The sequence below is a fragment of the Heteronotia binoei genome, chromosome 4, assembly GCF_032191835.1.
Source record: "Heteronotia binoei isolate CCM8104 ecotype False Entrance Well chromosome 4, APGP_CSIRO_Hbin_v1, whole genome shotgun sequence".
Taxonomy (NCBI): Eukaryota; Metazoa; Chordata; class Lepidosauria; order Squamata; family Gekkonidae; genus Heteronotia; species Heteronotia binoei.
Genome location: NC_083226.1, coordinates 125417378 through 125443972, shown reverse-complemented (window position 1 = coordinate 125443972; position 26595 = coordinate 125417378). Strand labels below are relative to the sequence as shown.

At 41.6% G+C, this 26595-nt stretch overlaps 1 protein-coding gene across 20 annotated transcripts in view; it reads right to left on the bottom strand.

Annotated features, from left to right (window-relative positions):
- MEF2C (myocyte enhancer factor 2C) overlaps window positions 1–26595 on the bottom strand; it is a 292573-nt gene that overhangs the window by 6394 nt on the left and 259584 nt on the right. For 14 of the 20 annotated variants that reach the window (XM_060235726.1, XM_060235715.1, XM_060235722.1 and 11 more), the window contains 4 exons: window positions 23039–23211; window positions 21099–21122; window positions 19608–19737; window positions 18220–18355 (listed from right to left, as the gene is read on the bottom strand). In XM_060235726.1, the coding sequence (XP_060091709.1) occupies window positions 18220–18355; window positions 19608–19737; window positions 21099–21122; window positions 23039–23211 (463 nt within the window). Of the gene's footprint in view, window positions 1–18215; window positions 18356–19607; window positions 19738–21098; window positions 21123–23038; window positions 23212–26595 lie in introns of those variants that run through there. The other 6 variants (XM_060235724.1, XM_060235721.1, XM_060235723.1 and 3 more) reach the window with 2 other exon arrangements.

Sequence of the window (26595 nt, the reverse complement as noted above, 5' to 3'; positions counted from 1 at the left end):
TTATGGTTGTCTTTTCAGTAATTTTCCTTTTGGTGTGTTTTCAATGCAGACTAATGTCAAGCATTTTAACTCAATGCTGGTTTTATTAGCTCTGGCTTGCTTAGTGAAATTTGAGATTCAGAATTCCAGCTGGCTATCCTGTCTCCCTGAAATTAACATTTGCTCATACCTTCATGGCTATAAAATGACCGTTTGCCAGATCAATTGCTTGTTTTGTTTTCAGGCCTCTGCTTGGACTACATTCCATCTATTTTAAATACTGCCTGGGGGTGATGTAAATCTTGTCTCTTTTTTTCTTTTTCAAGCCACCTTGTGTAGGCCACACTGAAAAAGAAAAAAATCTTTTTAAAATGAGAAAACTATATTAAAAATGAGTTCCCCTTATTACCTAGAGTGCATCTACAATCCCTAAATTCGAGGAGTTCTTCACTATGTAAAATGTCTAATAATAACTTCTTTGAAGGGTACGCCAGCTCACTCACACACATGAAAACACATGAAGCTGCCTTATATGAGAGCTCTCTCAGCCCCACCTACCTCACAGGGTGTCTGTTGTGGGGGAGGAAGATAAAGGAGATTGTGACTGCTCTGAGACTTTGAGATTCAGAGAAATAGGGTGGGATATAAATCCAGTATCTTCTTCTACTACTGAATCAGACAGGAATTGCTGGCATTTAACAGCATATACAATGTTGAAGCATATCTTGGTGTGTCCAGTGATTGATTTGTCTTGGTTTTGGGAATCTAAGGTTTCAAGTGTCAAAGCTTGTCTGTTCAGACAGAATTTGAATGTTATATCCATATAAAAGCATACAAGGACTATTTAAAATAAAGAAGTCAAGATGCAAAGTTGCAGTGTGCTTTCAATAGGACTTGAGGATATTTTATTTGATTGTTCGTATCTGAAGAAGTGTGCTTGCACACAAAAGTTTCTACTTTGAATAATGTTTCATTGGTCTTAAAGGTGTCAGAGCATAGTGATGTTCTGTTTCTGTCTGTGTGATTGTGGGGGCACTTGGTTTTTGAGCAACAGGTACAAGAACTGCTCTTTGAACCAGGACCCAGCACATGTTCCCTAGAAGGAGAGAATCCCTTGAATGTGGGGGGATATGATATATCAGCGATGGCCAACATAAGAGCCACATGCAATAAATGTCATATGTTTGAGAGCCACAAGACATGAATGTCAGATATTTGACAGCCATGGGGAGGGACGGCAGGAAGGGAGGAAGAAAGGCAAATAGATTGGGGGAAGGTGGAAAGAAAGCAACTTAAAATGCATTCTCCAAGCTACCAGCTTGGTTGGCTTGGGGAAGTATTTTAAAGAGAGAAATACCTTCTCCAAGTTGGCCAATGGGGCAGTGTGGGCTTTGAGAGCCACACAATATGTGTGAAAGAGCCAAATGTGGCTCCTGAGCCACAGTTTGGCCACCCCTGTGATATATGGTGGTCTGAAATATTATTGTGCAGTATGTAAGAAAAAGCCCCCTACTTTTCATAACAAGGACATCGTGATCACCAGTGTGGTTGCCAAGGTGCCTGGAGTTTTGACTCGCACACATCTGCTCTAAGAAGTGGACTTTGCCCACGGTTTCTAAGGCTTATGCGGATACTATAAGCCTCAGCTTTGCAGCAGCATTCTACATCTCTGGATGGGTGTTAGCCAGAACTACAGACAAGCTTCCAGTTGCTCCTTGCATGCCCATTCTTGGCCACTGCAGTGGAAGAAGCCACGCCGCCATGAACTGTACAGCCAAACAGTTTCTAGCCTGTTTCCATGAACCAAAGGCTAACACCACCAGAATCCATCTTGTTTTCCTGACTCCATTACAGCAAAGCAAGAAACTCACGTATCCAACAGCTGCTTCAACTTCTGCATAAGGCAATCAAGCTTATCTTACGCATGGATCCTGCCAGACCGCCTAAGCCTTTGTCTAATGGAACTCAAGACAAAGACTGGTGCCAAGAAGAAGACTGAACAAGAGGAAGACCATCTTCAGCCACAGCCAAGTTCCTTTGTGTAAACTGGGTGTTCCTTAGGTAGCAATTTGGCCATCTATTGTCACCTTTTAAGATAAGTTTAATAGTCTTAAGCACACCTCCACCCAGTAATTTCCCCCATTCTTTCCCCCAACAGTCATCCTGGAGCCCTCCCCCTTGGCCCATCGCTACCTGGACAGCCAATCAGGTAACTAAGGCCAAGTCCACTCATTGGCTAGCTATGAGCGTCCAATCAGGGGTTGCCAATTAACTGGCTATTGGCTACTGCACTAGTCCAGCCCTTATGGTCACTGCAGAGCCTCCCCTTTTCTGAGGTGATGTACCAGCTGACCACCTGTCATCCACCCCTGAGGGTCTAAGGTAGTTTATTTAACTTCTGACCCAACTCCACTCACGTGTGCATCTAGCAGTACCCCAGTTCCGCTGTCTAGATCCATCCCTGATTCTGGCCACAGTTGAGGGTCCCATTTCCCCCGTCCTCTTTCGTCGCCATTGGAGCCTTCCTTGAAGACTACGATAGGGAATTATCACCCTGTTTGTCTATCCATGTGTTGTCTCTATCTCTCTCTCTATTTTTCTTAGGACTGTATGTATGTTTCATGTGCACACTGCCTTGTATGTATGCCTATATTTTCTAAAATAAATTGTAATTGTTTTACTTAATTTGGAGTCCTTGGTAGAATTAAGCATTAATTTCTGGACATGGAATCCTGTATACACAGATAAAAGATCCTTATTAAGCCAGGTGCCCACCTGACAATTCCCCAACCTCGTTTTGAGGGCATTTTGGCTTACAAGTAAACCACTTTTATTTGTAACAATAATAATAACCCTGAAACATTTTATGCAATAAACCACTTGTATTTATTATTTATTTATTGGTTATTTATGAGCATGGTGTGACAGCTCCACATAGTCATATAATAGCAGCCCCCACTTGGGCCCCCTAAGCAAAAAGTTGCTAGATACGGGGCTGCACACACAACATGGCGAAAGCACCTTGTGATAAATTTTCTGGGTTGTAAATTTGAGCTTGTAAATATCCTGACCTATGCCAACAATGAAACCAAAACTGAAAGTGCCTGCTTTGGGAATAAGGTTATGCCAGGATGTGGCAAATCATAACCCTGACAGAGACCAAGAGTCAAGCAACTGCCAGTGGCTACCCACATGAAAGCAACCCAGAAATTGCAAGTTGCTACATATGATATAGTCACAGAAATCAGTTCATTTTAGTTCCTAGAACAGTAAAAAAAGAAAAGAAGTGTGAAACAGTGGATAACATGTTAGGTTGACTGAAGGAGATGCAGGTTCAAATCTCTGCTCAGCAAAGTTCTTGGAGACAGATAAATCATTATCATAAGCTGTGTACCAATATAACATTTTCAGAGCAATTACTGTGGTGTCTAGCCTCATTCCTCCTTTTGTTAATGGGTAAGTGTACAAACACAAGAAAAGGGGAATCCTTTCTTCCAAAGGCATTATCATGTGGGGAAAACAAGTTTGCTGCGTTTGAAGAGAACTATGAACAGGAGATGTACTTCTGAAAAGGGCAAATATGTTGGCACAGTTGAGCCAGTGTAGTGTAGTGGTTACAGTATCAGACTAGGATCTGGGAGATCCAGGTTCAAATCTCCACTCTGCCATGGAAGCTCAGTGAGTGACTTTGGACCAATCATACAATCTCAGCCCAACCTACCTTCCAGGGTCAATATGAGGGCAAAATGAAGAAGAGGAGAATTATGTAAGCTGCTTGAGGTTGCCATTGGAGAAAAGTCCAATGAAAAAAAGCAAGCAAGCAAGAAAAATCTCCTTCTGTCCTACAGTCAAATTACACCTGCCTAGGCTTGATTCATATTGGTGCTAAAATGGATGTGAACAGGGGTTTAAATCCTTCCAACTTCTGTTCTAACCAAAGCCAGCTTTCTTGTGCTTTTTATTAGTCCATAATAGGGTGGGTGCCTGTCTTTTTCCCTTTAAAGGGCTATAACAGTGTGGGAAAGGGAAGATTTTGATCAGGGAAATCTTGTAAAAGTGGTTTCCCTAATTACTCAAGTTTTTGTCCTAAACTGGCCCAGCTGGTATCAGGGCCCACACAGCTGTAGCATTAAAAGATGCTGGTAAGCTCCAGTTATGTTTTGGCCCTTAACATTTTAAATATGTTACGTTCAACAGCTTCTTGTTGAAGTCTGACTGAGCATGAAGTCTGAATGAGAAAATGGCATTCTGATATGTGGTGAAAGTAACTGACATACAACATTCTGAGGGCAAACTTTATGTACTTTTGGAAACTAAAAAAGCAACCAGGAAGGGGTGTTTAGAGTGAGGCTACAATGTTGGTGGGCAGGGGTTAAGATTATACCCCAGGCCATTTTCCCTGTGGAAACTGGGTCGCCTAAGCAGTCGTTAGCCTGGTTAGAGAAAAAGAGAATTGCCTATACTGTACCTGCATTTTTCTCTACTGGGCTAAAAGCAGTTTGAGAAGGTGGAGTTGTACCACCTCCCCCAGTATCACAGCCTCAACCTTCATAAGGTTAAAAATGTATCAGGAGCTTCTATTGTGGATCTCTTACGTAATGTGCAGTGTGGCTGAGAGGCAATTATTTCCAGAGCAAATCACACCCACCAGTCTTATTTTGGATGCCTGTCCTTATTGAAAAGAGCCCCATGGCGCAGAGTGTTAAAGCTGCAATACTGCAGTCCTAAGCTCTGCTCATGACCTGAGTTCGATCCCCGGTGGAAGCTGGGTTTTCAAGGTTAACTCAGCCTTCCATCCTTCCAACTTCGGCAAATGAGTACCCAGCTTGCTGGGGGGAAAGTGTAGATGACTGGGGAAGGCAATGGCAAACCACCCCGTAAAAAGTCTGCCGTGAAAACATTGTGAAAGCAACTTCACCCCAGAGTCGGAAATGACTGGTGCTTGCACAGGGGATCTTTCCTTTCCTTCCTTACTGAAAAGTAAGCTAAGTGGTAATGGGCACAATCTGAATAGTTAGCGCTTGACACCCAAATCTGAAGCCAAAAATGCCACTTCTCGCCTAACTCTTCCCACCAGAAGTAGTGACTGTTTACATGCTACAAGCAAGAAAACTCAGCTTCTAATTGCAAACTTCATGTACCTTTTTATGTGGGGCAAATGTTGTAAAAATAAGGTGGCTAAAGGGGAAATATGAGATCAAAGTCTAAAAATACATCTTATTATATCACAAGAGAGTCATGCTGCTCACTTTGGTACAAAAGCACCACCTACTGGCAACCTGCTTTTCTTTGACTGCCTTATTTTAAAAAGGAAAAAAAAAGTCTACACTGTTGTAATGTATATATTAATGTGACACTCTTTACAGGCAAGCCACTGACCATTTACAGTCCCACTGAAATTCAGCTCTGGACCCATTTATTATTGATTTTGCAGTTTGATGCTCTATAAGTCTGATGCAGGCTTGCTTTTATAGACACATAAGCGGAGCTAACAGTTATACTTGTTGGGATGTCCTGACATTTGCTGTTGCTGTACCAGATGAAGCCAGCAATGCAATTTCATCACAGGCAGACATCACAGGTATTTGGCACAGGAATGTCAGAATCTTCTACCTTAAACCCCTTACAAAAACACTTAACAGACATGGGGGGCAGAGGAGAGAAGAGGGAATATAGATAGGAAGTCAACCTCAATTTGTGTATATGTGCCTTACAAATGCAGGTTTTGCCATTCATTTCAATGGGAAGTGCTGCTCCATAACTCATTCCTTTTCCTGGGCAACTGGACTGCTGCACCAAACAGAATGAGAGAGCTGAGGAGGGAAACTCCATCTTTGAATTGGAGCTTGTGTATATGTAAACAGTCTGGGTACACATTCAGAACTCTACAGCTCTATGGAACATGCTTCCATTTCAAAAGTAAAGAGATGTAGTTCAACAGATATCAACATCCTGCTAAAATATAAAATCGTGCTCTCTCACCCACTCTCCCATGTGAACATATTTATGCTTGGAATGATGTGGTAATGCTTTCATAATTAACAGTAGAATCCTAATCAGAGTTACCCTCTTCTAAGTCCATTCAATTCAAAGGTCTGAATAGGGTGTAAACTGTGCTCTGGACTGCACTGTAATTGTCACAAAGTTTAATAATGTATGGCTTCTGTTAGACAACAAAGGAAGAGACAAATGTTGTACTAGTAATGGTTTTCATCTACTCTGCATTTAGCGGTTTTTGTCAACATTTGAGCAGTTCTCTTCCCAAAGGGAGAAGAGCAAGTGGGTTGGCCCTACTGTTGCAAATTTCTGGAAGTGAAAGGAAAGAGAGAGTCTTTCATACATGTTCTTAGGAACATCTGAAACAAAAAAGAGAGAAGGGTTCTATCCTATGCTCGCTTACTTGGGAGAAAACCCTATTGAAATCAGTCTTTTTTAAAAATCTTTAAGTAAATGTACGAAGGATGAGACTTTATGACCTCAGCTCAAGCATTTTATGTTTTGAACCATTCTGCTAAAGTAGCCATTAAAAATTGCCATGTGTTATATAGATGTATGCATAATTCCTTATGAGGTCTACTCCAAAACAATTATGCCTTTTATCACTAAAGGTTTTCTTTCTTAATGCTGTAAGAAAGCTTTATTCCTTTGTACTCTCAGTTTTTCAGTGACCATGATTAAAACTAAAATAAACATATTCACTTAACTGTAGAAAGATCAGAAAAACTGCATCATTTGCTCTTCCATGATGTAAACATCTTAGGAATAAAGAGCTGGATCCAATGAACCAAGCGCACAGAGAAAGTCTTTTACCCTGTATCCACCCCCCCCCCCCCAAAAAAAAAAAAAAGAAATCTGCTCCTGAGGAGATCAGTGCATTGTAGGAAGGGAGTGCAGTTCAAGGGAATCTTGGCAGAAACTATTCCCTCCCCTCATGCTTTTCCACTAATAGAGCAACACCTCAGGAGCATGTAGGGGATTCTGATCTCCCCTTCTTGTTCCAGCCCCTCACACTACAATTCACAAGGGATTCCAACCCTCATGAACAGCTTTGGGACACTGGCAGAGGCTGCAGGGGGAAAGGAGAGAGATCTGTCCCATGAACTTTTCTATTTATGGCCTTTTTGGGGCAGCCTATCCTGTTGCAGGAACTAGCTACTAAGAGGTTTTTTTCTTTCCTTTCAGATAGACCCATTTCAGTAACCAGTGTTTTTTTTTGGGGGGGGGGGAGAGGAAGGTTTTTATGTGACTGCTGAAACTCTAAACAAATACAGCAAGTCAGTGTAACAGTGGCACCATAGAGATGCCTTGATTCACAGGCTCATTTCAATGTTCCCTCTAAGCTGTGGAGACTTGTGAGCAAAAATTCTGCTTTGTGAGTTACTGGCATTAAAGTTGTGAGCTACTGCATCAATTAGTTTGCTCTGGGGCCATTTTTCCTAAGCTGAGACAAAAATGTGTGAGCTGGAGGCTAAAAAATTGTGACCTAGCTCACACTAACTCAGCTTAGAAGGAACACTGTTTGCAACTCTCCCTCCCCAAGCCCCTGATTGCAGCTCAGCTACATACAGCTTCTAGGGTGACTGAAAGAACATATGTTGGCAACATGGAAAGGGCAGAATACATAAATTCTTTGCATCACTTAGCTGCAATCTGGAGGAGAGGGCAGAAGCTTTGCATTGCTTCCTAGAAGCTGCAGACAGCTGGCTTGCTGATTGGAAAGCATGTATGGAGGGAGAGAGATAGAGAGGGGCTCCTCTTTTCAGAATTCACACAGGGAGCCTTTTGCTTCCTGATCAGCTAGCATGCAAAGGGCTTTTGCTTTTGTTGCTGTTTGAAAACCTGAGTACAGGAGGTCAGAGATCTATTTACAAAGTCAGGAGCGGGCGCTTTGGGAGGGAGGGCTGCAAATGAGTCCAAGAGTCAAGGCAGCTCCACGGTGCCATTATACTGACTTGCTATATTAATTTAGCATTTCAGCACTCACATTAGAACCTTAAAAAAACGGCAAAGGAAGATTGTGCATGAGTGGGGTGAAAAGGGGAGAGGAAAGAAAGCAGCACTGTTTGAAATGGCCAGATCACTTCAGGGAAGTCTCCTTAATGGAAGGACATTTTCTGTGTGAAAGCCCTGTCCTTGTACCACTTTACTCGGAACCAGCCTATCACAGACAGCATAAGGAATGTATGTGCAATGGTAGAACGGTAATGTGAAAAGGGCCTATGTTTGCTGGATCCAGGCCATGGAATTTTTAGAAGTCAACCAAAATGGTGTGTCTGGCTTACATTTATTTAGTGAATGGTGCCACTGAGTAACACTAGGCATTAAGAGAAAGAATGGTATGAATCTCCCGAAGAGTAGGGGCTCTGAGCAGAAGCTAAACAGTAGCAATTCATTTTTCCAAACTACATGTATTCTTTTAGCAAACAGTCAAATATAAATACATTATAAGGTAAATTGATATTGTGGGAGGGACAACTAACAACTCTGTCCAGGGAGAACTGGGAAACAACAGAAATATGTATTATTAAAAAAATAACCCTGACAGACGTCTACTTATACCATGTTGAATCTGTAGATGAAAAAGTAGCCTTTATGAAACTAATGAATATTACTAGAGTAATTAATATCTATTTATCTTTGGCTAAATGAAGCCTTTTTAAAGGGCTGCAACTGGTTTTTGCCAGTCTTGGAATGAAATAAAAGAGCAATAGAAACTGCAGTCCAGAGTATGTTCTATAGGCAGACTTGTACCAAATGTCTTATTACTTATCCTTGAAGCCGACAATGATGCTGCAGCATTGTGCAGAGTTATGAAAGCCTGCTATTGTTTTAAATTTAATTAAATTTTGCTTGCCATGGTTTTGCAAAATATTATGGCAAGCTAGTAAAAAAACATTAAGATTTTAACACTTTAGGACAGGGGTTACCATAGAATCACAGAGTTCGAAGTGACCTCCAGGGTCATCTAGTCCAACCCTTTAAAAAATATGTTGCCAATGTGCTTTTTAGAATAACGATATACACAGGGATCTTGGTGAGAGTACAAGAAATTTTTAATGAGGAGAATAAATGAGAGAAAGCTCTGGAGTCTGAAATGAAGATTTTATTCTGTGAATGGCGTAGCCATCAACAGAAAGCTCCATGCACTAGAGGAAGGCTTGTTGCCTCAGATGGCTCCACCGTTAGGACAACACGAGAGTCAATTCTCCTTTCAGTGGAGTGAATAATAACATTCCCACTGATTTATAGAGAGATGGGTTGCAGCTTTAGGCTGCTGTAACCTAAAGTACTGAGCAATGGCCACACAATGTACTTCTCTGCAAGATTCTTACTGGAAATATACTAAACAATATCAAATGTACTCTATTAGGTTAATTTTGATTCATAAGAAAAATTAGTTCTTGGTTTTTTTCTTTTTCTGGTTGCATTGGGTTTGTATGAACTTAGCACTTTTGTTAAGAATTTCCACGGTTTGCAACAGTAGGTATTACAGGCTTTTCTTCCAAAAAAGAATTCCCTCATAATTGCCACTAGAGGGCAGGAATGCATGCCCTTTAACTAAGGAAAAAAAGGGAAAAATGAGGTTTGATTGCAGGCAAACTTTTAGGAATACAGATTAGGCTATGCTTCTCTGAAGGAAATCCAAATAAATGACATATGGATGCCACTTAATACAGGGGATATACGATAGTAGGAGAAAAGTATATTTTAATACTGGGTCAAAATGTTATGCCACTCTAGTATTTACTGAACGAACATCATTCTACAGTGTATCTACCATTGGGAGAGTCAAATGCTAAAGTCTGAATAGTGCTAAAGTTTCAGTAATTAAAAAGTACATTTCTAACTTGTGTGCCTAAAGCAGATTGAAAACAGCAAAATAACCTTATCATAATAGACTTAGAAATTGATGGGAATATTAAAGGTTGCATTTTAGTTGCCTCACCTGGTTTCAAGTCTTGAATTCATAGTCTGACTACTGGGCACAAATGTATTCAGGGGACAAATTAACAAATTTAAGACTTAAGTCCAAAGAAATCTAGCTTCTGTTCTACAAAAATGCATTCTAAATAATAGAAGCTGCTTGCATTCTGAAGTGCCCTGGAATTAAACACATTTCATTATCTTTAGTGATATGTTAACTAATATCTGTCAAAATAATAAGCATATCCCTGCACCCTTCAGAGATAGATTGATGTTCTGGTTCTCAGTTAAGTGGAAGAAGTAGGAAGAAGGAGAATGTCTTCTTCCCTTCCCTCATCTTCTGAGTGTTAAGCAGGCGTTACTGGGAGTGTGTGTGGGAGGTATTTGTGAGTTTCCTGCATTGTGCAGGGGGTTAGACTAGATGACCCTGGAAGTCCCTTCCAACTCTATTATTCTACCTGCCTAGCTCAGTGAGACTCAAATACATACAAAATGGAGTCAGCTTATCTGTGAATGCTACCATCTTTTGCCACTTGAATCCAGACCATAGGGTATTAATGATAAGGCAACACTTCCATTGATTCAGTGTAACCAAAGAAGAAATTTGGAATCATTATATAATTATATATATATATGTGAGCATGATTAGGGATGGGCACAAACCTTGTCATGAACCTGATTTAGTGCTGAACATCACTGGTTCGTGACTGGCAAACCAGAGGTACATGCCCATCTCTACCCACAACCTTCCCATGACCCTCTCTCTGTTTTTGGGGAGGATCATGGGGTTCATGTTGGCAAGCAGGGGGGGAATGAGAGGGACTGCTGAAATGGTTGCATCTATTTCAGCCTCAATCCCTTTTGCTTCGTTTGGTGTAGTGGTTAAGTGTGCGGACTCTTATCTGGGAGAACCGGGTTTGATTCCCCACTCCTCCACTTGCACCTGCTGGAATGGCCTTGGGTCAGCCATAGCTCTGCCAGAGGTTGTCCTTGAAAGGGCAGCTGCTGTGAGAGCCCTCTCAGCCCCACCCACCTCACAGGGTGTCTGTTGTGGGGGGAGAAGATATAGGAGATTGTAAGCCGCTCTGAGTCTCTGATTCAGAGAGAAGGGCAGGGTATAAATCTGCAATTCTTCTTCTTCTTCTTCTTCTTCTTCTTCTTCTTCTTCTTCTTCTTCTTCTTCTTCTTCTTCTTCTTCTTCTTCTTCTTCTTCTTCTTCTTCTTCTTCTTCTTCTTCTTCTTCTTCTTCCTCCACTTCCAAGTGATCCGTTTAAATGGCTTTTGCAAGCAGGCACTGTGCACAAGTAAAATCCAGCCACTTGGAATTCACTCTTGTGTGTTGTCCACTTGCAAAAGCCATTTAAAGGGAATTTTATCTTTAAAAGGCATTTGTAAGATCTCTGCCCTCCATTCTGCTGGCCTCAAGGTACCGTTGCCAGCAAAGGGAGGGAGGGAAGATCTCCCCCAGACCTCATGATCCAATTGGTTCAGTAAAGAGGGAGGTTTGTGTGACCTCACAAATCACAAACTGGAACTAACTTCCACTTCCCCAGTTCATGCACATCCCTATGTATAATGTATTACTGAAATATTGAAAGCCTGCATTTATGAAATTTGTTCCAGGATGTATAAAGAGCCCTACTGGAGCAGACAACCAATCTAGCATTCAATTTCCCACAGTGGCGAACCAGATACTCTGGAAGGCCTACAACAGGGGCACAGAGGCCTAAATCTCTCCCAGTTGCTGTCCTTAAAGAACCTAATGGCAAAGCAGCTCTTGGCGCATGTAAACAAATAGAAAATTCTGCTGCTCTCTGAAGGTCATAGCCTCTTGCACCCTCATGACTTTCACTTCTGGCACCAGTATACATGTGCGTAAAGCTCTGGAAATCTCTCCCTTCCTCTCTCTAGCTACCATCTGGTGGCAGAAAATTGCATTGCAGACAAAGTGGGAAAAGGTATTGTTAAGGCAGTTACCTAATTTGAATACTTGGGAGAAGTTATTTGTTTTATTAAGATATCTGTTGTGACTGAGCTACTGTACTGCTTTGTTGGTATATGTTGGCTCTGCTTGCCCTGACCTCAAGTAACATAAAGGGAGTAAAGGGCTGTCCATCCTGGAAAAGGAGAACAACTAAGGAGGTTTCCATTCTGGATTCAGACAGGTAGCTATGTTGGTCTGAAGTAACAGGACAAAGTTTGACTCCAGAGGCACCTTTAAGACCAACAAAGTTGGTCTTATCCCTGGAAGAGCATTATGCTCTGAGGGTAACAACTTATTGGTCATCCCCGGCCCTAAAGAGGTCTAGCTGTCCTCGACTAGAGCCAGGGCTTTTTTGGTCCTGGTTTCGACCTGGTGAAACGCTCTCCCAGCTGACAGCAGGGCCCTGCAGAATCTGCTGCAATTTCATAGGGCCTGTAAGGCAGGGATGTTCCACCAGGCTTTCAAACAAGGACAGTAATGGTTGCCAAGCTGGCACCTTATTCTGCCATGCCTTTGGGCTAACCCTTCCCCACCATGATGAAACAACAGAACTGAAATTAGGTAATCCATCAGGGTGCCCATAAGATGTGACATTTTATTCAGAACATTTTAAGGTTTTTAAATCAATGTATTTCTGTTGTTGTATATTGCCCAGAACTCGGCTTTGGCTGTGATGTGGCGATTCATTAAATCTAACAAACAAAAAATACATAAATAAACAAAAATTCTGGACTCAAACTTTGTTCATCTAGATATTTGTGGCTTGATGGTCTAAGTCAGTCCTTGGAGAGGCCATATACAAAGCTGAAAACTGTTTTTGGTAAGAGAGGCCTATATTAGAGCAGACAGTCTTAGTTCAGCAGTGATATATCAATAATAATGATTAGTACAAGAGTGATTTAGCAAACAAAAACTTAAGCTCAGAAGCTGGCATAGCTTGTCACTTTCTTTTTGCATCTTCCCAGAGATGTCCGGAAAGACTCTGTCATGATAGGTAGGGGTTGCCAAATGGCTTCAGGTGTATGCCTCTGTACCAGAAAACAGAAAACTGTCCTCCTAGACCAGCCACAAATTGAGGGCTGCCTAGAGGACTGAATGTAATGGCTGGACTTTGTTGACATAAGGGCGGAACCTACCAGACCCCAACTTGTCATTCTTTTAATCTACTAAAAACATTTTCACTATTTTGCATACTAATTCACTGCCCACTCTCTCTATATGTAGGACTGCTAATTCCATCCCATACTACTGTCTGATGGAGTATGCTTTTAGAGCACAAAAGCTTACATTCTCAATAAAACTTTGTTGGCCTTAAAGGTGCTACTGGACTCCAGCTTTGTTCTGTTGCTTCAGACCAACATGGCCGCCCTTGTGGATCTGCCAGTATGACTGACCATGACATTGCAATTAAACAGAGCTCTTGCAAAAGGCAGCAGACCTCTTTATTTTTTTATTTATTAGATTGTTAGATTTTTTAGTCACCATTCACTCAAAGGTTTTTATGGTGACACAACATTAAAACCAATAAGGAAAAGCAACATAACAACAAATAAATATAAAATACTAACATTAAAATATGTGGCTATCAGTGTACCACTGTTCATACAACCCCAATATGTGGTTACCTCCAAAGGCCAACCTAAACAATTCAGCAGAGCACACTAAACAATTCCAGCAGGGCATAAGTGTCATCCAAGAGTGCATTCCACAGGGTGAGGCCACAACTGAGAAGGACCTTCCCCTGGTGACAGCTGCAAGAGGCCCCTAGATGATGACTGAAAGTGGGGAGTTGTAACAGGAGAGGTGGTCCTGCAGGTATGAGGATCCCAAAGAGTTCAGGGCTTTAAAAGTTAACACTAACACTGAGAATTTGATTCAGAGACTAACTGGTAGCCAGTGCAGCTGCCGCAGAATTAGAGTAATATGAGCTGACTGTGATGTTCCAGTCAGCAACCTGGCAGCTGCATTCTAGACCATCTGCAGTTTCTGAAGAGTTTTCAAGGGTGGCCCTCGGTAGAGTGAGTAGTCCAACCTGGAGGTGCCTGCTGCATGGATCAAGGTAGCAAAGTCCAACCCAGATAAATAAGGAACCAGCTGGAGGGCCTAGTGTAAATGAAAAAATGCTAATTGTTCTACCATGGACACTTGTTTATTCAATGACAGCGCAGAACCCAGCCATACTCTGAGGCTCCTTACAGAGTCTACAGCTGTCAAGTGGACACCATTGATCCAGTGATCCTCCATCTAGCATCTCAGTCCTTCTCAGCCATGTGACCTCTTTTTTGGATGAATTCAATTTTGGCTGGCTCCCCCTTAATCACTGGACAATCACATCTAGGATAGTGCTGAGGGCCCTGCTGCTGGCTGCTTCTCCAGCAGGAAAAAGAGCTGAGCGTCATCAGCATATTGATGGCACCCAACTCCAAACCTCATAGCTTAGGGGTTGGACAAGGTCAGTGGTGGTCAAACTGTGGCTTGGGAGCGTGTGGCTCTTGAAGCCCCCACCACACTGTCAGCCAGCTTGACAAAGGCATTTGTCTGTTTAAATCACTCTCCAAGCCAAGCCAGCTGGCATTTAAAGCGTGCATTTAAAGTTAAAGTTTCTTTCCACCTCTCCATCCATTCTCCCTCTCCATCTATTCCTCCCTCCCTTCAAACTTCTGACATTCATGTCTTGTGGCTCTCAAACATCTGACAATTATTCTATGTGGCTCTTATATTAAGCAAGTTTGGCCATCCCTGGACTAGATGGTTCAGAAGTTCTATTCAGCAAGGCACCTGTTATGCTTTTGTGTTTATATACAGATACCAGCACAAGGGGATTAGGAGTTCCGCTGTACCAGTTCATAGAAAAAGACAGCCTGTTGCTTTTGTAAACAGAAAATCCACTAACAGTGGGACCAGGTGACAAATACACAGGGCTTTTTTTTTTGAGCAGGAATGCACAGGAACACAGTTTCGGCTGGCTTGGTGTCAGAGGGTATGGCCTAGTATACAAATGAGTTCTTGCTGTTTTTTTTTTTCTGCAAAAAACCCTTGCCAAACAATGGTGATGTCAAGGGTGTGTGGCCTAATATGCAAATGAGTTCCTGCTGGGATTTTCTACAAAACCCCCTGCAAATACATAAATTAGAATCCCTGCCCTTGAAGTGGGTTATCACAGAAAAATATAGGGACTACTTATACATTTCAGGCATGAAAAGACAATAACCTACCTTCCTATGTACCATAACTACAAAGTTGGGTGCTACTGGTTACACATGGGTAGCTGTGTTATATGACTATGGTTTCATTCTACATTAATTGAGTTAAAAGGGCTAACATGGATGCCTATACCTTATCCCAAGAGTGGCAAGATGATCATCATATCTCTGCTGAAGGAGTTAAAGACATTTACATAGAAAAGTTGGATTAAGAAGTACAAAATTCCTGGACAGCAGTGTTGCAGATAATTTGTGCACTTGTATCCTGAAGCTATGCTTCCTGTATCAACAAACTATGTTGTCTTCCAGATATTACCATTACCATGCCTGAATCCTAGTTAATGCATAACAGAGAAATCCTGATATTAAAGACCTCACCTTTATTGTAAAAAAATGACAAATCTTTACCCAGAACTGAGCCGTGCTCAGGTGAAGTGGCACTCTTACTGAGAGAATGGAATTACTTAAAGATAACTGATGGCATGCTTCATTAAAAAGATGGCACAAACTATTGCTGGTACCCAGGACTGGCATCAGCATATCCTAAGACAGGGCAGCTGCCAGGGGTCAGAGCTTCTGGCAGTGCCCACTGCTGCTGACCGCCCCCCCCCCCACTTATTTGCTAGTGCTCAGCTGTGCTTCCAGCTACATGCACCACCCAGTGCTACTGAGAAAAGGGCTGCTGGCAGTGGTGAGCATGGGCAGAGTACACAAATGATCAGGGGGAGGACACACAGATAGGTGTAGGGCATATGAGTGGAGTGAAAGGAAAGAGGGGGAGCTGGTGGTGGTTAGGGGGGACTGGGAACTCGCTGCCCAGAGCCCCTCAAACCTATAACTAGTTGTGTTGGTACCTTAGCATCACTGACCAACAGCAATGTAAGCTCTACATGATGACTTATAATCTAAAGATTAAAGCAACACTGGAGCACCTTACATACCAGATTCTATTGGCCTAAGGGGGCAAAAAATGTTACCAAAAACTGTAAGACCTGTGTTCATCGTTCAGCAAAGAATCCAACCACCACAGGATAATTGCTTGGTGAGCACTAGCATCAATGGGTCAGTGGAACTAGTATCAATTAATCTCTAATCTGTGGAGTCCAATAGTGAAAATTACAGGAATATCCTGGTAATGACAGACCACTTTTACCTGCTATGTCCAAACCTACCACAAAGGAGATCAGAAAGCATGCACCATTACAAAGATACTCTTGGAAGAATTTTTAAAAGGTTTACAGACTGCTCTGAAAAATACACTTAGGCGGATGGACATATTTCAAGAGCTGTTAAGAGAAGTCTTGAACCTAGAATGGATCAAAATGTCCTGGACCACACCATACCATCTACAAGGTGACTCCCCAAAGTGTGAGATCAATTGCACCTTGCAGAATATGTGGTGCATCCTGCACTGAAACCCATATGGAGCTAGCTTGGTGCATGCTACAGTCCCACTTGCTTTGACTCCATGAAGTTTATGCCTGGGATAGAGACTAAGACTCCCTATAGATCTGTCTTTGGAATTTATTTATTTGTTTACTTCTGCTTTAGTGTTTGTTCCTCCTCCCATGGCTCTTCTACTGGAACGGCTCACAACACCTAGAATATCAATGAGAAGAGGCTGCAGGAAGTTGCTCCTGCAAGCTGGTTGCATTTTCTGCTGATGACTAAAAGAAATGTGCTTCATCTTCTGCCACCCACCAGGAGAAATATACTTTCCTTTCTGGACATCCTACACCAAGGGCACTGATCACCAGCAGCATCTTTACTAGGATTGTGCATTTGGATCTACCTGAGCGGAAAATCTACCCCCAAAAGATCTTACCGGAACCTCCTCCACAAAAAAGATACTTTACTCAAATGTATCTGAGTTTTCTTGGGAAAACTGAAAACAATTTCTGAAAAATTACTAAGCAGATCTGCAAAGAGCAGAGAGACTGGAGAAGATTGCTCCCATCTCTCAGCTGTTTGTTGGGCTCCTACTGAAGTCCTTTAAACTTTAAAGGGATTGCAGAAGACAGCCCAAGCATAAGCTGTGCCAAGGGGAACAGCCTGCCCCTGGCTTGGGGCTGGCTTCTCGTACTGCCTGGGTTAAACCAGGCTGCAGAAGAAGCAAGTCCCAGGATCTACTGTGCCACCAGGAACAGATTGCTTCCTGCTGGCTGGGCTTTGTGCTGGCTTCTCCTGCAGACCAGTCTAAATCAGGATGCAGGGGAAGTGAGCTCAGCTGGGATCTAGTTAATGTGCTCTCTGTGGCACAGTAGCTCCTGGGGCTCATTTCTCCTACAGCCCAATTTAAACCAGGCTGCAGAAGAAGTGAGCCCAGCCAGGATCTTCTGTGCCACAAAGTGCAATAGGGTCCATGTGGCACAGCAGCTCCTAGGGTCACTTCTCCTGCAGTCCGATTTAAATTGGACGTCAGGAGAAGTGAGTCCATCCAGGATCTCCTGTGCCACAGGGAGCACATTGCTTCCAGCAGCTCAACAGCTCATGGGGCTCCCTTCTCCTGAAGCCTGGTTTAAACAACAGCTCATGGGGTTTGCTTCTCCTGCAGTCTGGTTTAAGGGGCTTGTGTCTCCTGAAACACAGTTGAAACTGGACTTTAGGAGAAGCAAGCCCAGCCAGGGTCAGCTGTGTCCATGGAGAGTAAATGGTTCCCTGCAAGCTCAGCTTTGCACTGGCTTTCTAAAAAAACCCCAAAACCTAGCATTTTTCTTCTCAGGTCTATTTGACCTGAAACAATTCAGGATTTCTGAAAAATCTGGGATCTGAATACCATACTGATATTGGGATCTGGAATTGTTTGGAAATTTCAATTTTTTGGGGGTCCAATAGACTCAAACCAAAAAATACTGGTTAAAAAAAATATTTCACACCCCTAATCTTTACAGGAACTACCAGTAAGAACCTGACACATAAGACTCTTTCAGTAAGACCTAGCCATTGATCACAGAGGTTATGTATGAAAACATGGAATCATTCTCCGCTTTCTCTTGAAACTAGGAAGGAGCCACAGGGTTGTGGCTCAAGTGGGGGATTTCTCTGGAGAACAGTAGTTTCTGTCATAGCTAGGGTACCACTATGCTAACACTGAACAATTGTATGATACTTGCAGGTGATGTGACTTACCCCAATTGACTGAGGGCAGATGGTGGCATATTATGTAGATGCTGCTGCTGCCAGCCAGTGACAGAACCCAGGTGAAGAGCACTGGCTGTGTTAAACCCAGAGAGTGATGACAAATCAGCACTACTCAGTGAGTATTCTAGACGTAAGAACAGAAAATGCAAACAATCAAAATCCAATGAGGAAAAGAGCTAAACAGTTACGTTCATTTACTGCTTCATAACCAGCAATAAGCCTTTATGTCTTCTGTGGTATTCAACTACATCTTTCTCCCTTTCTACTTTTCAACACAACCCTCCCCCCTTGAAGTCAGTTTTGGGAAACAAATGCTAGATGAATAGATTCTTTGGTTCATAAAGGATATTCAGGTCTTAGAATTCCTCTGTGTTCTAAGAATGCATTCCAGAGAAGTACTTGACTTGAATCTAGTTAGTGCACACAAATGTATTCTGAGACTGAAGCCCACAATTTATTAACAGTAATCTTCATCCAGGCCCCCCCGAAAGTTGGGGACATGCACTGGAACAGAGTGCAGGCAAAATGAAAATACTGGTGGTGTCATGGACTCTGGGGCTTGAGGCATGAACCAAAAAGGCACAAGCCTTGGATCTAGATTCATGAACTGGCTTGGCTTGCACGTGCTGAGGCTTCTGATGCCACTTCAGATGCAGAAGAGAACTTGGGTGCACAATTGTCTCTTGTAGTATAAGCAGTCAGGCCTAGTGTAAATACTGGGATCCTGATCCTCTGTTGTGCCTGGTCAATAGAGCCCTGCATTTTTGCACTTCAGACTCCACTTTCCAGCTCTTCTACCTCTTGGGGACTTTGACCTCAAAGATGTCTCATTACATGAGCTAGCACAGCTATGACAAGGCAACAGGTTGTTTTTACTGAAAAATGCAGAGATGTCAGCCATGTGCCAATGCTGTCCTTATAGCCGCTCTAACAGATTACATGTGTTTGAGCAAAAAAGGCACAAATGTGGATTTTGCAGGTCAGATGAATAACAGAATATATCTGGAACAACACTGACTTGTGATCACTCATGCAAGGTACACTGAGTATGTGTGTTACAGTGGGCACCAATGACAGACATTTATTTGAAAAACCAAGCATTCTGTAGAACAGTTTTAATCACTGAACATCTGAGTGACTCCTGAGTTCACATGAGCGAATCAGAGATACTTCAGTTTCTTAATATCTTATAAGGATATAATAATAATAATATGTTTCTTTGTATGATTCAGGATACAATTCTATTTCAAGTATTTGTAAACTGAATTCTGCCAGAATGATACTCAGAATTAGTTTAAAAACTACAGAAACATTGCATGTATCTGCTGTTCCTCCCACCATAATCTATACTGCTTGCATCTTATGCTGACACTTACCGGTACCATATGTTGTAGAAATGGCTGATGGGTACCCTCCCATCCCTTGCCCTGGCAAAGTAGGAGTTGCCACGGAAACCACTGGGGTAGCCAGTGACTGAGCAGACTGGGAGTTATTTATCCTCTGATTCTTTTAAAGTAAGTAAAAGAAATGTATTAATGGCAAGACACAAAACAGTTGAAATAAACTGGATTAGTTCATATTATAAACAATTGTACATAGATTTATAAAATTAATCATTTATCATGTAGCTTTTATGAACTCTGACAATCCTATGATATACAATCTTTCAAGAGACCAGTTGTCACCATAGTAACTCATTACATCAGAATCTCCTAGGTAACCAAACGAGCAACATATAAGATCTCCCCCCACCATTGGTAGAAAACAGGCTGTGTAGATAATGGATAGAATAACATACTCATGTTGTTTAGGTTTTGTTACTGAAATACAAAAGGTTATAAGAACCATGATAATGGTCTTTTCCCCTAATGCAGCTTCATTTACACTTAAAAAAACCCTATCTATTTGTCTGTCTATATCGTCTGTCCGTCCATCCATCCATCAACTCACCCATATATCTGGATTGGTTTCTGCATTGGTTTCAGTAGGAATCATTTTGGTGTATTCCTCTTTCTGCCTATATATATATGTTGTGTCACAAGGCAGAAAGAGGAATATACTGAAATGGCTCCCATTGAAACCAATGCAGATAGCTGGTATCCATGCTTGGAAGCACATCTGACTTAAGGCTGGTGCTTCCTATCCAACAAATGTAGCACCCAAAGGCACCTGCTTACATGCAGGAATTTCCTTAGATGATCAGGACATTTGAGTTTAAAGCTAAGAAGCCACACTGTAAAGTAAGGCTGCATGATCTGTTTTCACCAGCAGATGGTGCTATGGCCACTTCATTCTTATCCATGACAAAAACGTTACCTAAGGGACACAAAATAGCAAAACAAAAAACAACTCTTTCCCCTCCTGTATCTCTTTCGTGTTGGATACTAAGTGCACAAATTACGCCAGTAAACTTTTAACTACAAATGTTTTGCAGAGATGTTAACACAACTGCAGAAATCATAAGAACTCACTAGAATAATACTAAAAATGTTCCTGAGCTTCTGACTCTTAACATGAACATTCAGAATACAGAGCACCCTTCAATCTGTAATTTGTAAGAATTGATGAAAGGTAAGGACACTAGATTGGGTCTGGCCTCCTCTCTTGCATGAGTGAAGTCACTTCTTTGCATGCATGGGGGGGCTTTCCCCTCACTTTCCCACAGATTTCCCCTTTCTGCAAAAGCCCCTCAATCCAACCCAAAGGTGTAATTTAGGGGGGAGGAAAGAAGACATGGGAAAACTGTTCAGGGTTTACAGGATCCAACTCATTGCTTTTAATTTTTGAAATTTTTCCATGGCAAGTTTTTTGCACTTTTACTCGGGGGGTGGGGGCAGAATAGGCAAATAAGCATCATTGTCACTTACCAAAAGCAGATCAACATCCTCAGACTGACAGCATAAGAAAGGAGGATGCAGAGTTAGCAAAAGTAGTTCTGTTACAGTGTGCTGTTTGCCTCTCCTAAAGGTAAAAGGTAATCCCCTGTGCAAGCACCAGTCATTTCCGACTCTGGGGTGACCTATCATTTCAGTGCAAAATACAATAGGCTGACTGTCTTGTAACCTAGGGACTCTGGTGTAATCTTGCTATTAAAATTTGATCTACTCTGGATAAATGACTAGTAGTTCCTAATCCAACATCTGTCTCCAAGCTGAAGAAAAATCTGCAGTTTTTAGCCCAGGTCTTTGTCTTGTCAGTCATGACTACATCCTCCTCTGCCCCAGTGACTGCCTGCAAATATTGTAAAGGAGCACTCAGTTGCCAGAAAGCCCGCCAGTCAAAGCATGCCTTGTGAAGAATCATAAGTTTAAGGGTCTTCAGAATAAATCATCTGATGAAGCTACTGTGCCACTCCTTAGCCTGCTGGAAGGCAGCCTCATGAGAGATGGTATTTATTGCTCTTTGTGGAGTGCTACATTTATGGGGTTTTAGTTGGAGTACCAGAACTAATTTATATGCATCATGCTAGCATAGCAGCTAACATGGAATGGTTTAACTCACAATTTTACATAATGAAAAAAACAAAACCCGTCTCTCTGCATCACTTAGATTTGCCATCAGGATCTTTTTAAAAATCAACGCTATATTTAACCATTATGTTTCTCATGAAAGAGGTTACCTTTAATGATTCTTTTGTAAGAAATATGAAGTCTCTAATGTGTCTCATGCACTTTTGATGCAGGCTGGGGGCCTGCCTATCTACGGATGTGCATTTCCCTATATATTTCCCAGAGAGCACTGTGTTCGGGAGGGCAAAATCTTCTTTCCATCCCCAGACCAAGGGAGGCCAGACTGAGCTCTACAATGGCCAGAGCCTTCTTGGTGGCAGCACCAACATTATGGAACACCCTCCTGGAGGCTATACGGCTATACACCCTCCTGGAGGCTATCTCCCCCAATTCTGCAGGGCCTGGAAGACAGAATTATTTCAACTAGTCTACGACATCTGAGTGGAGAAGGCTGCCACCCTTCTGAGAAATCAGCTAATTTCTCAAGGATCACCAACAGACAGACCATCTAAGGAGTTAATAGAAATTGAACTGGCCCACTGAAAACATTATGAACTGCCATGAAGTTGTAATAGCACCATTATGTGATATTTATAATTTTATAGTTTTTAGCATTATATTGTTTTATTGCTTTGATATGTAATTTTTGGTTGTTTTTAGCCGCCCTGAGTCCATTCACGGAGAGGGCAGAATACAAATTTAAGGCAAATAAATAAATAAAAATAAATAAGTCACTCATAGTCCCTCTCTGACTATTTCTATGGAACATGCAGAGTGGCTCAAAAGGACACTTGATAAATTGGGGGTGGGCAGGCAAGGGAGTCCATTTGGCTGTTTTAAATGTGGGATTTGTGAACTTCACAGATAGTCATTGTAGTCCCAACTATATTAAGCTAACAGTATTTGGGGCTCAGTGAAGTCATAAGTAATTTTTACCCCCATGAAATGCAGTGGGCTAACATCTACTAAGGCAGGCTTCAACAATCTTGGAAAAAATGGTTAAAAAAAGAAAGAGAGTTGGAGAAAAATACAAGGGGAGAAAGAGTAACAGCAAAGCTATTCAGAAGACAACAGATTTTATTTGGAAAGATCCCCAGGTCCCTGCAGTGTTAAGAAGCCAGTCTACTTCAAATCCCATGTACAAGGACATTGTTTAATCTCATCGTACACACATGGAAGCCTGAGCAGTTCTGTTCTTGAGCTTGTGGAGGCTCACACTGAAGACCAAACAACATTTCTACCACAGATCATTAGTGCCTTCTGAAGGGGAAGGAAAAAAAGGCTGGAAAATATGTTACCACAGATGGCATTGTGTTCTTGCTGCCAGGTGGAATCAGCACTCGGAGATCAGGCTTACGGTTGTTCATTCCCAAATTCATGGGAGGAGGAGACTTTGCTTGCATATTCTTGTTCAAGTTCCCAGGTGAGACCAGCAGACCTGGTGAGTTTCGAGGGTTGCCATACCCGTTTCCTGTTGATAGTTGCAAAGACAGTAAAACGAAACGGTAAGTTGTATGCAGACTGAAGATGGTAAACCATATGCAGACTGATGATGTTTCCTAGGTTATGTAAAACAACACTGAAATGTCATCAAAATACACTCAGGAAAGTTCTAAGATGGATTTAAAGTGACAATTCTTTCTCAACTGTCCATATTTTGATGATGCATTGACTGAAAGAAAGGAAATGGTCCTATTTTATCATTTGGCTACAGAATAAACAGACAAATAAGAACACTTAAAAGTCCACTAAATTACACAGTAGTTATTAATTCGATAGCCTGTCATATTCCATAATTATCTACTGGCTCCCTATGTACTGAATTCCTCCTTCTGTATTCCCACTCCAATCTGTCTGCTTTTCAGCTATTTAGTCTTCCTGCTTTTCTTCCATTTTCCTGCCAACTACTTATCCTTCCATGTCATTCTTAACATTTCCTTAGGCATACTGCTAATTATTGTAAGTCATTAGTCCTATATTACCATCAGCACACATGGTGTTTTATGAAGGAACCCAAGACAAAAGGCAGACCCCTCTCCAGAGGATCTTACAATCACCATCTAAATAATGGGTACAACAACAGAGAGAGGAAGAAAAGAAAGGAGAAGGTAGGTTTAAGGGACACAGAATCTCCATATCTTTTGAGCAGACACTTTATCTCTATCTGTCTTGATGATATATATGGTCTCTCCAAGGCAGAAAGGGGTGCTTGCTGATTCTATGGGGCAGCCCTGGCATCTGTGCTTCAATAATAGGCATTTGTTAATATAATCAAGGAGGGGCTCAGAGAAACAGCATTTGCTCAGCATGCAGAAGGTCCCAGATACAATCTTTGACAATTCAAGTTAAAAGGATCAGGTCACATTTCATGTGAAAGACCTCTGCCTGAGATCTTAGAGGGCCACTGCCAGTCTGAGTAGATAATACTGACTTTGATGGGGCAATTGTCTATTCCAGTACAGGACAGCTTCATGTGTGACTGCTTCCCAAATCCCCCTTCATCCAGAAGCTGCTTCATTAATCTTGGGCCAATCACTCTCTCTCTCTCCTCTACTTCATATGGCTTGAACAAAACCAGAAAAACCCTGTGTGTGTGTGTGTGTAGTTTCAAGCTTCCTGGAAGATTGATATAATAGCTTATTAATTCCTATTTTCCAAACCCTAAATATAAACTTTTAATTTTTTAAAAATTAAAAATGAGTTTACATTCTTAGAATCCAAACAAACATTCTGACAACTTTGAGAATAATTTTATTTGCCAGAAATTGGAAATTTTATGATTTACACAATTTATGCATTTTGGACTGCCTTTCATCCCAAAGGCCCTCCATAATAGGTTAAAACATAATTTCTTAATAAATTCAATATACATTTAACATTTTACATGCTTGTAGTATGGTACTCAATATTTAACTGAAGAGAAACCTAATGCTTGTTACCTAGAAGAGAGCTCACCTTAGAAGTACTGTGGAGAGCTGAAGAATGGGGTGGGGGAGTGTGAGAGAGAGAACAAAAGAAAGCCCTATAGAATTGGGTTGCTTTCATGGACAAATGCAAGAGGATTCTGCTTAGCCTGACTCACTTTTTTCCACTTCAGGGTTTTTGTTTTGAAACAAAGAAAAGTGCAGCAAGGCTATAATTTCCAGAAAGAAAGCTGGAGGAGGCAGAGTCTTAAATGCTTCTCCCTCTGTTCCCCTCCTCCACCTTCAGAGCCTGATCCTGAATGCTGATTTCAGCAGGAGGAGTCGGTTTGGATTTTGAAAGCATCCCTTCTCTCTCATCTTTGCTGTCTTAGTTTTTCAGGCTTTACATTCTGACATTCAAGCATCTCCATACTGCACTAATTTGGTGCTTTCAGGAGTAGTGCCTCTCTTCTGCAACTGCAATAATAACAATGATAATGCTGGCACAGCACTGCAATTAGCACCCTCTCCAAGCACCAAAAGCTGGAGCCTCCTACTCACCCATGAATGCCACTCAGCAAAAGAAAGCCTACCAAAACAAGGGTGAGTGGGTGCTTCCCAGAGCATATTTACCAGGACAGTGGTTTCCCAGTTCTTTTCCTTGGCACTTGTGCTCTCTTGGTAGCTGCTATATCAACAATGAAATCTTAAGTCTGTATATTCAGAAATAACTCCACTTAGTTCAGTGGGGCTTACTCACTAGTAAGTGCTTATTATTGTAGCCTATATGCTATGTTTATGCTGCAAGCTCCACATTTTTATAGGCCACTGTAAGTGTCATTCCCTTAATAAGCATATGGCAGTGAGAAGCCTAGTGAATGGGGTATGTTACTGTGCAAATATGTTTTATCATGTACAGGCCTAAAAGATTCCATTGTGATATGAATTCGGCAATGTGCATTGAAGAAACTTTCAACAAAAAAGCTGGAAAATAAGTATGAAACATAATGCTGTACAATTACTGTGATTCATATTACAAATGAATGCATTTAGTATTCTCCTATTGACGCTTATATAATTCTTGTATTCAGTAACACTGAACACTTAACCCTTGTATTTCATAACACCAGAAAAACTAAAAATATGCTACAACCCTTTGCACAATTCTTGTCTGTGTTAATGTGGCTTGCACAGAAAAGTTCCTAGTGGATTAGTCCCTCATAATAGTTCTATACCTTTATGAATCAAGGTCAGTAGGACAAGGAATTTGGTCTTTCTTACAGTTGTAATTTCGGATAATGATTGTTGATAAGATAGTGATGGAGGAATATTTGCATGTATTTTCAAATAAATGCACATGATGCTTTACAAAAAGAACATCTGGTTTATCTGTGTGAAATCTATTCAAATAATTATGTGAAATTATTTCAGGAACTTTTTTTAAAGGAAGGATTAAAGCAGGTCCCCATTCTAACTGAACCTGTAGCCACTTTTGAGAAATGGTAATGGGTGCCATAGTGATATGGCGACCACAGGGGATATTTCAATATTTGGGGTAGGGGATGGAATCTACCATGTCCATATATTGGGCATTTGTGGTAGGGTAAGCAGTTTCTGCCTGGATTTTCTGGGTAGCAATGGCTCTTTCACCTACTAGTCCCAATATCACCACTGCAACATCTCTGTCTTCCTATCACACCATGAAGCCTGTCAAAGAAGTGGCAAAAGGTGAAGGACAGAAAGTCAAGAGAACATGAGGAAGGAAGAAATTCAAAAGGCAGTGCAAGAAAGAACACAAAGGGGGCAAAGAGAAGAAGCGATAAAGAAAGGGTGCATTCACATGACACTAAATAATGCATTTTGCAACTGGATTTTTGCTATTCTTATGCAATAAAAATCCAGTTGCAAAATGCATTATTTAGTGTAGTATGAGCACACACACGGAGTGTGCA